General features: G+C 37.4%; 1 protein-coding gene across 1 annotated transcript in view; it reads right to left on the bottom strand.

Moving 5' to 3' along the window:
- Positions 1-3004: 3004 nt before the first annotated feature.
- The window catches only part of LOC126284290 (26S proteasome non-ATPase regulatory subunit 13), a 36457-nt gene continuing 23931 nt past the window's right edge, over positions 3005-15530 (bottom strand). The window contains exon 7 of the mRNA XM_049983120.1: positions 3005-3205. Coding sequence (XP_049839077.1) covers positions 3107-3205 — 99 coding nt within the window. The 3' untranslated portion in view covers positions 3005-3106. The remainder of the gene's footprint in view (positions 3206-15530) is intronic.

Below are 15530 nucleotides of genomic sequence, written 5' to 3'. Positions count from 1 at the left end.
GCCTTGGGCTTCAACAGCATGAACACTCCCTCACAATTTTCTGCGGGGTTTTTACGTATAGCTAAAAATTCTATCTGACAGTAAATGAAACATTAAGAAACTATATCAAAATCACAGACAGTGCTGTATGAATTTCTTATGTATATTTACAGTTCTACTATTGTCAACTGGAAGTTTTAATTTTATAGTGCCATAGTTTTATTACTATCAAGAGTAAGTTTTAATTTTATAATGCATGGTCTCCTACATGAGCACTAGAATCATATTCGATTGTTTAATTCTACACAGAATGATACACTAAATAGAGACAAACTGCAAGTAACAATCCCTGAGAGGATATGGAGCACAAAAGATCCTATATGTTCCAAGGGAGGTACACCCAATTGAATGTGGAACTACAAGATCTTTGATGGTGTAGATTTTAATGACTGAAAGCAAACATAAGAACACAACAGGCAAGGGGAAATGTTCTCTCTTTGCTAGTGTTTCAGCTGCACACTCAAGATGACAGTAAGCTACAGCATCATCATGCAGTAGCTGCATTACCCTTTGTACTATCAAAGGCATGTCTCCCAGCAGGGTCAGGGCTGGTTGAAGAAATTTTTTCACATGATCTCCTTATTTGGCAGCCCCCCCCCCCCCCTTCTGTCTCTTACACTTTCACCTGTGTCAATTTCCATCATTAATTGTGATGCATACAGTCGGAAGAAAATACCTACAGTTTTGTTTCAAACTTTGACAAATACCAGAGGCAAGACAAAAGTTGAACCCATGTCACTTGATCTATAAGAGATTATTTCTGATGAACAAACAAATTCCATGCGGATAAAAGATGGTCCTGATACCAGTGGTGAGGACAGAGATTATTTGAGACTCATGATCCTAAGATTACAATGTATTTCCTTTCAATACAGAATTGAAGAGTTGGTTAATTTTGTACTGCAGTTTGTATGTTTCTTAAAAGCAGCCATGCCTTTTAATCAATACTGTTTATATTATCTGTCCATTGTAGAAGAAAAAATAAGGACTTTAATCACAGTGATTCAGTACTATGCATAACTTATTACTTAAATAATATGCAAAAGTATCAATAAATAGCTATCTTTCAAATGTTTCACTGTCTTCACTTTTAATGAGCAATATGGCAGCACATAACAGAATGGGGCTCAATTACCATATGAAAACATTCACTCTTAATAAGATATGACAAATAATGTAAAGTTCCATGATGTGTAAAAATACTGAGTTATTAGACCATTACAACTGTGCCAAAAGGAAAACTTATTTTTAATAGTTTTAGCTCACAAACTTACTGGCAGTTAACATAAAGCCTGAACTTTGGGTCATCATGTAGATAGTGCTTATTCTTCTAAATGTTATGACAACCTTCATAATCATGAACAGAAAAAAATCTATTATCTTTCTTCTTCTTCCTTTTCAGGAGTCACAGTAACATTACCAAGTCATCCTTTTCTTCTTGTGGTAAAATATGTAAGTCATCCAATTTGGTCACACTTCTGTCCACCCCTTTGTTGACTGTCCTCTGTGACTGCTTCTTGAGAAACTGTGGCAGCTGCGGGGAGTGGTGGTGATGCGACAGAAGATGGTCAAGGTCCTGCTTCACAATGCCTAACGCCTCTTAAGATTAACCCAAACAAATAATTAAAAATCTATTCCTTTGGGATATTTGTATTTCTGAAATTTCCTTTAGTGCATGAGAGTGTAGCAATAAGAAGGGGGGGGGGGGGGGGAGAAAAAAAGGAAGAAAGAAGGGGAATCAAAGAATCCTTATTTCCTAAAGCATTTTATTGTGTGGTGGCCTCACCTGAGAATCAGAGTAAAAAAATGGGGAATCAAAAAATCCTTCTTTCCTAAAGTATTTTATTGTGCGGTGGCCTCACCTCAGAATCAGCCTCTATTACATGAGTGCACTTTTGTAATTATTACCTATAGTGTTGTCATGATGCCACTATGTGTGTATAGATTATAATCACATCAAAATGAAAGACACACAACACATCCAAATTGCGAAAAGAATCAATTTGGATCAATACAAAGTGCCATTTTTTATGGTATGAGTTTTAATTTAATAATGTTTCAGTAGATGAATGTGACAAATTAATTTGACTTTGTGCAACTTAATGTAACAAAGCTTACTGTACAAATGACTATATTTATTGTCTTGTTGGTGACAAGGAATGGGCATAAATTTGGACAATGTTTGTAATATTCCAGTTATGGCTAGGCAAAAGATTTTAGCAAACAATTAAAAATGCCTAGTTTATTTTTATATGTTTGTGAAAGGGCAATGATTTCACTAATATAGTACCCACATACTTCCAACCCAATCAAGGAATTACACACAAAATAAATAATAGTGAAGAGCTTACAATTTATGTTTTGAACATGGGCACAGAACAAACTGATTTCACCAATTATGGGTGAACAAATAAAATATTTGCCAAAATGCTAACTATGATGCCAACTCCTAAGTTTCATCTCATGGATGCCACCATACAGGAAAGTTTCAATTATAACCTAATAGTTTACCAAAGTTTTGTAACACATACAGAAAGCAATAAGTACATGTATTCATGTGATGCAAGGTGACAATTTTAGAGAACAATCCAATGAATTTTTAAAGGTTTACCCTGTGAGGTTTTGACAGTTTACCCTGAACTCAAAAAGTTAGCTTATGATGGTGTTTACAGTAAGATGGTACCTTATGGAATAATTCAATCCCTGTTATTAGTAACCTGCTCTTCCTAAAATGTTTACATTGTAAGAATTTGTAAAATGTATTCTCATGAAGAAGGAATTTTAGTGTTTACTATGAGGCCTTCTGGAAAATAACTAGTTCAATATACAAATTTACTAACTATCTTTGTCAGCAACAGTTAATTTTCTGAGAAACTTATCACAAGAAAGATTATGACATGTATTGGAGCAGTATTTTAGTATACAGGTGGAGTGACAGAGGAGAAAATCATTAAAACTCTATGAAAAATGTTACAGATGGATGATTTATCACACATTTCCACTTCTCATTCATACACACATTTCAGCAAATTAAATCAAAACTGTTATAAAACAATTAACACTGCTGTTACAAAGTAAGAAATTCATGAGCACGTGTTTCCAAGAGTGTTTCCATTGCACTAACATCATTGCACCAAACATCGAGGCGTTGAACCATGGAGGAGATCTGTGAAGCAGAAGGAAAACTTAGGTTAGTACAACATTATTCACAATTTCTCTTAAAGCATTAACACTAATTAATTTAGAATTGAAATAGATGAAATGAAGGAGAAAGATGTATAAATGACTAAACCACACAAACACACACACACACACACACACACACACACACACACACACACACACACACACATTACATCTTAATATGGCAGGTTATTGAATTGTTATGGTGTTATTTACTACAATGGCTACACGAACTTTATGAGAATCAACATTAATTATTCTTACAATTAAATTCAAGGAGAAAATACAATTTTTTATATTAAATTGAAGCCTTTAATGCCATTTCCTTGCTCTCAAGTACTGAATATACACCTTGAGGATTCCTAGGTTGAAGCATTTCTAGTATTTATATGGCAAAAAGATATCACAGAAACACAGCAGTTGTTAATGATAAGCAGTAGAAATGTTTATGGCATTGATATCCTTGTGTCATATTTGTAAGAATGTACACGTGAAATATTGTGGGTGGTGTTAATACTAGATGTAGAGCACAATAAATAATTTAGAATAAGTTCAGAATACTAATGTCCATACACTGCCACTTCCTTCAATGCCAATTAAAGTTTTCACTATGAACTGCAATTTCGTCAGTCTCTTTAATGCATTTGAAGCACTTCAGATGATTTGCAGTGAGTCTCCCACAACTTGCTTTCTAAAATCAAAAAAGCTTTATTGGCACTATGATGTATAATAGATTATTAATGACTTCTGGCATAATCAATGATTCTCACAACCAGTGACCACTTTCTTTATGCAAAAATTAGAAAATGTCACATTTAGTTCTTCAAAATTATTTATGCATATGGCTCCCAACAGATTTTACTGACTGCTGTTCCAATCTCAACAAATTGTCATTACTGTTTATCTGAAGGCATTATCTATGTGAGTGATGGTTATAAAAAGAAATCGAAGCAAGAAACATTAATCTTCAACAAGACTCAAATTATAGAAAACACAGTACTTACAAATAGGATGCTATAGCGCAACTTCTAACATAGTTTGTTAACTATGTGAACCAAATTACAGCTGATGGTGGCCTAAATTAAAATATAATGCTAAACATATCTGTAATTCCAAACCACAAACGAGTACCAGCAGCATAAAGAAAACACAGTGGAAGACATGAATGAACGAATGAATGAATGAATGAATGAAAAAAAAATATGACTGTATGAAAGAAAATCGTCGTAACTGCTGAATGGTTTGCACGGTTGGCTGCAGGGCATGATGGGAATTAGTATGCGCATGGTATGGTTTGGTTTAGCGATGAAGACCACTCATTTGGATGGGTTCGTCAATAAGCAAGATTGACACATTTGAAGGACTGAGAATCTGCATTTTACAATCAACAAGTCTCTTCACCCTTCAACTAGTGACTCTGTGGTGTGCAATGTCCCATCACAGAGTAATCGGTGTGATATTCCTTGATGGCACGGTGACTACTAAACGGTACGTGAAGGTTTCGGAAGATGATTTCGTCCCCATTGGCCAAAGTCATCGTGATTTCGACTAAATCAAGTTCACCCATAATGGAGCTTGACCCTATTGAAGCTTGAGAGTGTTTGATGTTCTAGCGGAGCACTTTGGAGACCCCTTTCTGGCTCTGGAGTACCCGGAGGCCACTGACATCGGCCTCAATTGGCTGCCATATTCTCCAAATCTGAACACATGCTACTCCTTTTTGTGGGGCTATATTAAAGACAATATGTACAGCAATTACCCCAAAACCATTTCTGAGCTGTAAACAGCCATTCAGGAGGTCATCGACAGCATCAGTGTTCTGGCACTCCAGCGGGTCATGCAGAATTTCGCAAATCTTCTGCACCACATCATTGTCAGTGATGGTAGGCATATCAAACACATCATAACCTAAGTCCAAATATCTGTAGTGATATTTACATGTTGAATAAAGTGTGTGCACACCATAGTTAGTTATTAATTTACATTCTTTTTTCATATAGTTCGAGGTAATTTTCGGATAGTACTGAGTGCACTATCCGAAAATTACCTTGAGCAATTAAACAGAGAACCGACTCGTGGAGATAACATCTTGGACCTACTGATAAAAAACAGACCTGAACTTTTCGACTCTGTATGTGCAGAACAGGGAATCAGTGATCATAAGGCCATTGCAGAATCCCTGAATATGGAAGTTAATAGGAATATAAAAAAGGGAGGAAGGTTTATCTGTTTAACAAGAGTAATAGAAGGCAGATTTCAGATTACCTAACAGATCAAAACGAAAATATCTGTTCCAACACTGACAATGTTGAGTGTTTATGGAAAACTTTCAAGGCAATCGTAAAATGCGTTTTAGACAGGTACGTGCCGAGTAAAACTGTGAGGGACGGGAAAAACCCACCGTGGTTCAACAACAAAGTTAGGAAACTACTGCGAAAGCAAAGAGAGCTTCACTCCAAGTTTAAATGCAGCCAAAACCTCTCAGACAAAGAGAAGCTAAACGATGTTAAAGTTAGCGTAAGGAGGGCTATGCGTGAAGAGTTCAGTGAATCTGATAGTAAAATTCTATGTACCGCCTTGACAGAAAATCCTAGGAAGTTCTGGTCTTACGTTAAATCAGGAAGTGGCTTGAAACAGCATATCCAGACGCTCCGGGATGATGATGGCATTGAAACAGAGGATGACACGCATAAAGCTCAAATGCTAATCACCTTTTTCCAAAGCTGTTTCACAGAGGAAGACCGCACTGCAGTTCCTTCTCTAAATTGTCGCACAAACGAAAAAAATGGCTGACATCGAAATAAGTGTCCAAGGAATAGAAAAGCAACTGGAATCACTCAACAGAGGAAAGTCCACTGGACCTGATGGGATACCAATTCAATTCTACACAGAGTAAAAGAAAGAACTTGCCTCCCTTCTAACAGCTGTGTACTGCAAGTCTCTAGAGGAACGGAAGGTTCCAAATGATTGGAAAAGAGCACAGGTAGTCCCAGTCTTCAAGAAGGGTTGTTGAGCAGATGCGCAAAACTGTAGACCTATATCTCTGATGTCGATCTGTTGTAGAATTTTAGAACATGGTTTTTGCTCGCATATCATGTCGTTTTTGGAAACCCAGAATCTACTCTGTAGGAATCAACATCGATTCCGGAAACAGTGATCGTGTGAGACTCAACTCGCTTTATTTGTTCATGAGACCCAGAAAATATTAGATACAGGCTCCCGGGTAGATGCTATTTTCCTTGACTTCCAGAAGGCATTCGATACAGTTCCGCACTGTCGCCTGATAAACAAAGTAAGAGCCTACGGAATATCAGACCAGCTGTGTGGCTGGATTCAAGAGTTTTTAGCAAACAGAACACAGCATGATGTTACCAATGGAGGGACGTCCACAGACGTTAAAGTAACCACTGGCATGCCACAGGGGAGTGTTATGGGACCATTGCTTTTCACAATATATATAAATGTAGCGAAATGCAGGAACATCTGCAGCGAATAGGCACTTGGTGCAGGGAGTGGCAACTGACTCTTAACATAGACAAATGTAATGTATTGAGAATACATAGAAAGATGGATCCTTTATTGTATGATTATATGATAGCGGAACTAACACTGGTAGCAGTTACTTCTGTAAAATATCTGGGAGTATGCGTGCGGAACGATTTGAAGTGGAATGATCATATAAAATTTATTGTTGGTAAGGCGGGTACCAGGTTCAGATTCATTGGGAGAGGCCTTAGAAAATGTAGTCCATCAACAAAGGAGGTGGCTTAGAAAACACTCGTTCGACCTATACTTGAGTATTGCTCATCAATGTGGGATCCATACCAGATTGTGTTGACGGAAGAGATAGAGAAGATCCAAAGAAGAGTGGCGCGTTTCGTCACAGGGTTATTTGGTAACCGTGATAGCGTCACGGAGATGTTTAGCAAACTCAAGTGGCAGACTCTGCAAGAGAGGTGCTCTGCATCGCGATGTAGCTTGCTTGCCAGGTTTCAAGAGGGTGCGTTTCTGGATGAGGTATCGAATATATTGCTTCCCCCTACTTACCTCCCGAGGAAACCACAAATGTAAAATTAGAGAGATTCAAGCACGCACAGAGGCTTTCAGACAGTCATTCTTCCCGCGAACCATACGCGACGAACAGAAAAGGGAGGTAATGACAGTGGCACGTAAAGTGCCCTCCTCCACACACCGTTGGGTGGCTTGTGGAGTATAAATGTAGATGTAGATGTAAATGTAGAATAGTCACCAGTAGAAACCAGCACACCTGTGAACATGTGTAAGTTTAGATTCAAAGGGAGAAGGGAATGAATAAATAGATCTGATGAAACGAAAAACTTTACTATGAAATAGAAACAAAATAACTAAAGTGGAGTCAAGCCTGGTTCGAAAGTGCACGTGTTAATTCAAAATGCTGCTGGCTAGCATTCAATATAGTGTTTCAATGAAATGTTAAGTTGAACATACAGCCAGAAATTTGTGCACCTGAACAAAATAGAAGCAACAGAAATTTTAAATGTTCCAAAATAGTTGCACCTTAACTAATGGTCTTCACTGCCAACCATGAAAGTGGTAAAGAGCATAAATGTAAACACAAAACTGACGCCGTTAGCATACCTTGAAGAGAACAGCTTAGATCACGAAGATCGAAGCAGAATCAGTAGGTCAGAATAGTGAAAGAAACAACTCCACAGTTAAATTTATTGTACAATTAAAAAATTAACAAGTATCTAGCCAATGGCAACACTTTCATCCTCCAAACTAACAGGATATGTCTGTTTTCAATCAAAATGGTTATGCCACTAAAATTTGGGATTTCTTATCTGCCAAGGTGTTATAAAATTGATTAAAGGTCTGACATGTTTAATACCCTAATTAAGAAAGCAGTAAAAAATAATCACCATCACAAAAATAAGTAAAATGGTTACAAATCTTCACACTCCAAACTTGTGGGACAACCTAAAATTCTTAAGATTGGCACTCCTACTAAAATTTTAAGTATCATTAAATATACAGACAGCCCCATCTATAAGGTCATAAATGAACTGAAGTATAATTTTCAGTATATAGTGTGTATGGAACTGCCTACACAGTGAATAATTCAACATATGTAACAACTTTGATCAAAATATATATGATAAATTTGTATTATGTGACATTGTTAATTTATTGACTAACTCTCTAATCATAGATGCTATTAATATTACTAAACAAAATTTGCTTGAAATCCAAAAGGTTACTGCTAGAGTGTGGAATGAGCTCGTTGATTTACTGGACTTTATATGATCTCTTGAACTACTTCAGTAGTAAATATTTTTCACCATAATGAGGGATTGCTACAGGTCAGACATGAGCAACCTTTCGTAACCCACAGGCCTGATTCACCTACTTGCTTAACTCATGGGCCATCTTCTCACACAACATGACAGAAGTGTTCCTAGTGTGTAAAGTCAAAACTATAGTCAGTGACGTTAATACAATGGGGAAATGCAATGATATGAAAAACACTAATTTCCTGACACGGTATGCATTGTGCCTCAAAAAATGTATTTTAGGGAGTACATTCATTTTGCACTCATTACATCTTCAAATGTTTACATTTGTTCCATGAACATTGTTTCTCTACTAACTATTTTTACAATAGCTGTCTTAAATGTTGGAACATGTGAGGCAATACTGACGTTACGACTTATCTTAGAAGAAAGATTAAGAAAAGGCAAACCTACGTTTCTAGCATTTGTAGACTTAGAGAAAGCTTTGACAATGTTGACTGGAATACTCTTTTTCAAATTCTAAAGGTGGCAGGGGTAAAATACAGGGAGCGAAAGGCTATTTATAATTTGTACAGAAACCAGATGGCAGTAATAAGAGTCGAGGGGCATGAAAGGGAAGCAGTGGTTGGGAAAGGAGCGAGACAGGGTTGTAGCCTCTCCCCGATGTTGTTCAATCTGTATATTGAGCAAGCAGTAAAGGAAACAAAAGAAAAATTTGGAGTAGGTATTAAAATTCATGGAGACGAAGTAAAAACTTTGAGGTTCGCCGATGACATTGTAATTCTGTCAGAGACGGCAAAGGACTTGGAAGAGCAGTTGAACGGAATGGACAGTGTCTTGAAAGGAGGATATAAGATGAACATTAACAAAAGCAAAACGAGGATAATGGAATGTAGTCAAATTAAATCGGGTGATGCTGAGGGAATTAGATTAGGAAATGAGACACTTAAAGTAGTAAAAGAGTTTTGCTATTTAGGAAGTAAAATAACTGATGATGGTCGAAGTAGAGAGGATATAAAATGTAGACTGGCAATGGCAAGGAAAGCGTTTCTGAAGAAGAGAAATTTGTTAACATCGAATATAAATTTATGTATCAGGAAGTCGTTTCTGAAAGTATTTGTTTGGAGTGTAGCCATGTATGGAAGTGAAACATGGACGATAACTAGTTTGGACAAGAAGAGAATAGAAGCTTTCGAAATGTGGTGCTACAGAAGAATACTGAAGATAAGGTGGATAGATCACGTAACTAATGAGGAGGTATTGAATAGGATTGGGGAGAAGAGAAGTTTGTGGCACAACTTGACTAGAAGAAGGGATCGGTTGGTAGGACATGTTTTGAGGCATCAAGGGATCACAAATTTAGCATTGGAGAGCAGCGTGGAGGGTAAAAATCGTAGAGGGAGACCGAGAGATGAGTACACTAAGCAGATTCAGAAGGATGTAGGTTGCAGTAGGTACTGGGAGATGAAGCAGCTTGCACAGGATAGAGTAGCATGGAGAGCTGCATCAAACCAGTCTCAGGACTGAAGAAAACAACAACAACAACAACAACAACAACAACTGTCTTAAAAACTACTTTTGCAAAATTTCACAATGTTGTTGGTAAAGAAACAACATTCATGATACGTAAGCAAATGTGCACAGCTGAAGATGGAATGGCAGGCATTTAGAAATGTCATAATCTAAAAATAAATGTCTACAAAAGCAACTGACTGCAACAGAACATGAATTCGAACTTCTTATATAATGTAACTATTTATTAATTACTAGCTATCACGAGTTAGAAACAAAAATAGTTTAAATGAACAATATGTTTTCACTTTCGGGTCATATGTTAAATCAGCTGCTGGTGAATTAAAGTAAGTTTTCAAAATGAAGATAACATTGTTTGTATTGAAACATTACTTCACCCACAAAATGTCACAGAAGTTAAGAAAAATTTCCTAAAACCCATCATCTTCTGTGACAGAATTAAACTAAGATCTTTGTTTCTTTTATGATAATGTACTAACAAAGAGTCATCACTCCAACTGGTTTACACTGCAAGAATTCGACTGAAAAGAGCTAAGAGTATGAAGTCCTTGCACAACTACAGCAACCCTTACTGCAGGTGAATTCTCCTCATTGTCACCATCACCACTGTCACTTTCACCACTGTCACTACCTCCATAATGATCTATTTTTCTGCGTTCCTTCACAAAATCATCACACACCTCACTTACATCCACCTGGGGAATAGAAATCTGACTACAAGAGAAAATCCTGAAGTATCTAAATTACTAAAACACTTGTGATGGATTTCCAGTCATTCTTAGTGCATAAATCAGCTTCAATTACAATTGATGATTTACCACAGTCAGAACTTGAAAAACAATTGAAGCTGTCAATCAAGTCACACCATGGAATGTATCCTGCAAATTTTCTCTTTCAATAATGCTTCTTGCTAGTGGAGTGAAAAATTACCTCTGCACAAGATCTGCTCTGTATTCTGCTTTCACAGAGTAAGTTATGCCTAGGTCCAGGAGTGTCTGACTTTTACAGTTACCAGGGAAAACAGAATGTTAATATTCCTTTGAAATCAAGTTTCCTCTGGATGTAGGGGTCACCTACCAGTAATAAGAACAATCCTATCTCCACACCAACTACTGCATCAAAAGTAAAAAGTAATCAATCAATAAGGACCTCTGATCCGCATTCCTCCCCATTAGTTGCACTCAGTCCTCCCCACACCAACTTTCTCAATATCAGGTTCAACTCACACATGGGACCTTTAGTATCTCTATCCACATCAAACCTACTAACTGAAAACATCTCTATTTCAACAGCTGTCACTCTTTCCACACCAAATTAAGCCTCTTACATACACCCTAGCAACCTTTAGTCATCTGCATTGATGAGTAGTCCCTCTCTGAATAAGCAAGTGTATCTCACTGAGGTCTTTGCACACAAACTACCCTCCCCATCGTGTACACCTCTACTATCTCATACGTACCCACTGACTGGCCACACCCTACCTGCTGCCCCCCCCCCCCCCTCCCCCCACTTAGTATCACCCAGAACACGACGAAATGAATCACATTCTCCAAAGTTTTGATTACCTCCCCTTGTGTCCGAAGGTGGGAAATAGCTACCTTACCCTTTCCACAACAATAGTATCCCACACTCACCCAACCTATGCATTATCTGTATTCTGTATTCACCCCTATTCCTGCCCCTCTTCCACATGGGTCATATCCCTGTAGTTTACCTAGATGGAAGACCTATCCCATACATCCTCCCACTGCCACCTATTCCAGTCCTGCCATGGTCATTTCCCATCGCCCCAAAGCAACCATGTAGTCTATCAACTTAGCTGCAATCACTGTGCCACATTCCAGACAAGCTGTCTGCCAATACAAATAGCATCTGGCAAAATGTGACCACGAGACAGTTAGACCCACCAATTGCCAAGTATGCCGCAAAATGTCACACTGTGGTGTACTGACTTCAAGACTGCTTCACAGCCTGTGCCATATGAACTGTTCCCGCAAACACTATATATTCTGAACTGAGCAGCCGAGAACTTTATAAACAACACACTGTTTCTGTACACGACCCCCGCCCCCTCCAAACTTTAGCAATCTCTATCGAACTGACTCTGTGCCCTCCCACTCCAGCCTCTCACATGCATGAAACCCCCAGTGCACTTACATAGTCCTTTCCCCTTCTCTGGTTCTCTCCTTTCACCTTATTATCCATAGCAAAGATCCCTGATGCTGCACTGAGCAGCCCACATCTCTACATACTCCCACAGGCAGCACTTCATCCATCACTACCCAGGTATCCTTCCCCTCCACACCCTACACCTCTTCTGTACCACACTTACCCACTCCTGCCGAGATCACAACACACTTACGTATGGAAACATGCACGTGCACATGAATCAGATGAAGGGCTTTGTTTCACAGCTTAAACAATAGGAGCCTGTTCACTGCTCAATGCCTTCCTATGTGGTGAGTAACAATCTTCATTAATTCGTATTGTTGAACTACTAAGTAAATCATAGATATTTTGCCATCATCCAAGCACTGCTATTTAAGTCTAAATGTAAATTAGTGTTTATATGCTCTTAAAACATATAATTTTACATTATCCAATTGAAAATGGTGTTAACTTCTCATTTGCATCAATATTATCACACAACAATATTTAATTTCTTTGTACTTTTTGCTTCCAATATATTTTCTCTTTGGCAAGATTACATTTATGACTAAACTGTAGAAGATATTGATGCCACTGAAACAGAGAATGTTTTTAGATTAAGATATATCAGGCCGAACAAATTGTTGTTCTTCCAGTATTCCACAGCCTTATTTCTCCACTCACATTTAAAACACTTTTTAAATCAATCTACACAGATGTTTGGTATGCTCACTCTTCAATCCCAATGTGCAGTGTGATTTCTTGCTACTTCTCTCTGAAGACGTTCCCATATGAAGAAGTATTTCCCCACCTCATTCGACGGAAACATTTTAGGAGGATAGAAATCTCAAAATGAACACACACAATATTTTTTTCATATTCAGTGTAGAAGAGCATTTAGATTCAGTATTTGGAAGGGGTTTTTCAATAGATGGCAAAAAGAAGTTAATGCAAAATCTTCCGTTTAATACAGGGTGTTTCAAAAAGGACTACACAACTTTAAAATTCATGTAAGTTTATTGAAAGAAGATATAGAGCTGGGTTTAATGTTACTTTGTGGGGAAATACAAGTTCTGCCCCTCTCCCCCCAAACTAGAGATGATGTATGTGGCTTCCGTTGGTTATCCTGCACCAATCCCATCGGAAGTCAATTTCTTCCCAAACTCACTGTAACATTGTGGGTATAACTTGCTCAATGGTGGTGTAAATTCTTGATCTAAGCCTAGGCAGAGAAGCCGCCACAGGAGGTCCAAACAATATCCTTAATGAATCCCCCCCCCCCCCCCCCAAAAAAAAAAATTATAATAATAATTTCGAATGGTGTCAGGTATGGGGAATGCTTGGGCCATGCATGTGCTTGGACAACCTGATTATTTGCAACGTCTTATTGGTTATTTATACCACTCAAATTGTACACCTACTAGAAGGATATTTAGTGTACATGATATGAAAATTACGCTTAACTGTTGTCGCTGACTTCAATTGTTCAAACCAAAACATACAACTAGCATGCTCAGGCCCAGTGAAGGCAGTCATCTTTAATGCAACTGCTGCTAGCGTTCCTTATGGTGCGACCGTCACTAGCTAACTACGCTAGACAAAACTTGATATATTTCCCTACAAATTGACACTACAGTCACCTCTGTAGGTACTCTGAACTAATTTATACAAATTATCAAAGATGTACAGTCCTTTTTGAAAACATCCTGTATTATTTTTGTCTGATTTTGTCAATAATAGGTCAACTGCTGTTGAACAGAATGGAATGTTCTCTCTCTCTCTCTCTCTCTCTCTCTCTCTCTCTCTCTCTATATATATATATATATATATATATAAGAAAAAAAAGGGATGGGGGGTAGGGAGGGGGGGGGGGAAGAGGGAGAGACAGCAACAATATTCGACATTTCAATAAATGGGATCTGATTAAGATTTCCTTTTTACCATAAAAATGTTTTGTTACTGGAAAATGATTTTTAATTTCTCTTACACATTAGTTATTTTTAATATATTACAGACAGTTGAATGACATGTTCAATGTGTCAACAGCCTGCATGATAGTGGAAACTTCACTATAATCTAAACATGTAAAAATTTATACTTACTGACACCCCATGCCCCACAGATACTATGAAACACGAAACAGAAATTCTACCATTTTTTGCTTGCTTGCATTACAGTGAAGGCAGTTTGGTGCAATACGTCACAAATCTCAAACAGCGAGGACTGACAATTATAATTTAATGAAGAACATACTTTAGGTGGTAATTCATGCACCGACTGTATTAAATTAAAATCATGATCAGCTGTCAGATATCTTTTGGCATTTGGAAAAAAAAAACCAACCACTGTTTATAGTTACAGATTTAAACATGAGTTTTCAAAAGGAAACTACAAGTTCTGTTCCACTATTAGATTTCAAGGCAATGTCTGCAGCATCATATCGCTTGACCTATGTTACATGGCACATGCAGAAGAAAATTATTACATAAATGCTTGTATTCTAAACATTTGTCATCCTCAGTTGGACCATGCTTTCCTTTTTCAGGAGATTTTTGCCAACAGAAAAAATTGACTTTTGGTACGTTTTTTCCAACACATCTACATTCTAAGAAAGCACACATTTCAAATCAAAACAACGACATGACTGAGCTACAAAAAAGCACTTCACATCCTAATGATTATTTGACTGTTTGTTGTGGTCTTTTTGCTTCACAGTGCACTCACTGTGGAGTATGAAATTACTGACCAAAAAACTTGTGCTCTACCTGACGACAAAGAAGCAGTTTTAAATTACTGTTGATTCAATTTTTAGCAATAAGTGATCAGGAAAAAACAATAAGCCATGTTAAGGATTTTATAAAAATTGGTCTTTTTGCAAACTGTTTCATATTTACTCCCTAAAAGGGCATTTTTATCTAAAAGGTGTAACAGTAATGCTGTACTCACAGTAGTTGTACTGGTACTGATGGAAATATTCATTAAATACAGCAATTTCTTGAAAGCTAGTTCATTAATATGATGTTTTACTGTAGTTATTACAAGGGCTCTTGGGGTGAGTTTGAGAGCTTTTGCTCTTTCTTTCCTTCACCCAAAGTGTTTATTGGCATTTTACTGGTAACCATATTGCATTGTTTAACTCCAATTAAATTGTCTTTGCAGACCTGAAGTAATGCAGTGTGTGTGATGTTCACATGTATCTTGTGTGAAGTGAGTGTCACTTATTTTCAACCTGTATCTTCTAAAATGGAACATTCCAAATTTATATATAGATTTTTCTATTTCTGTAGGCACCCTAGAATAGAATGGTGTTTTATTAGTTGACATCAGCAATTATGCCCTTCTAACCACTCGCAA

Source organism: Schistocerca gregaria, chromosome 8, assembly GCF_023897955.1.
Source record: "Schistocerca gregaria isolate iqSchGreg1 chromosome 8, iqSchGreg1.2, whole genome shotgun sequence".
Taxonomy (NCBI): Eukaryota; Metazoa; Arthropoda; class Insecta; order Orthoptera; family Acrididae; genus Schistocerca; species Schistocerca gregaria.
This window is presented reverse-complemented; position numbering and strand designations above follow the sequence as displayed.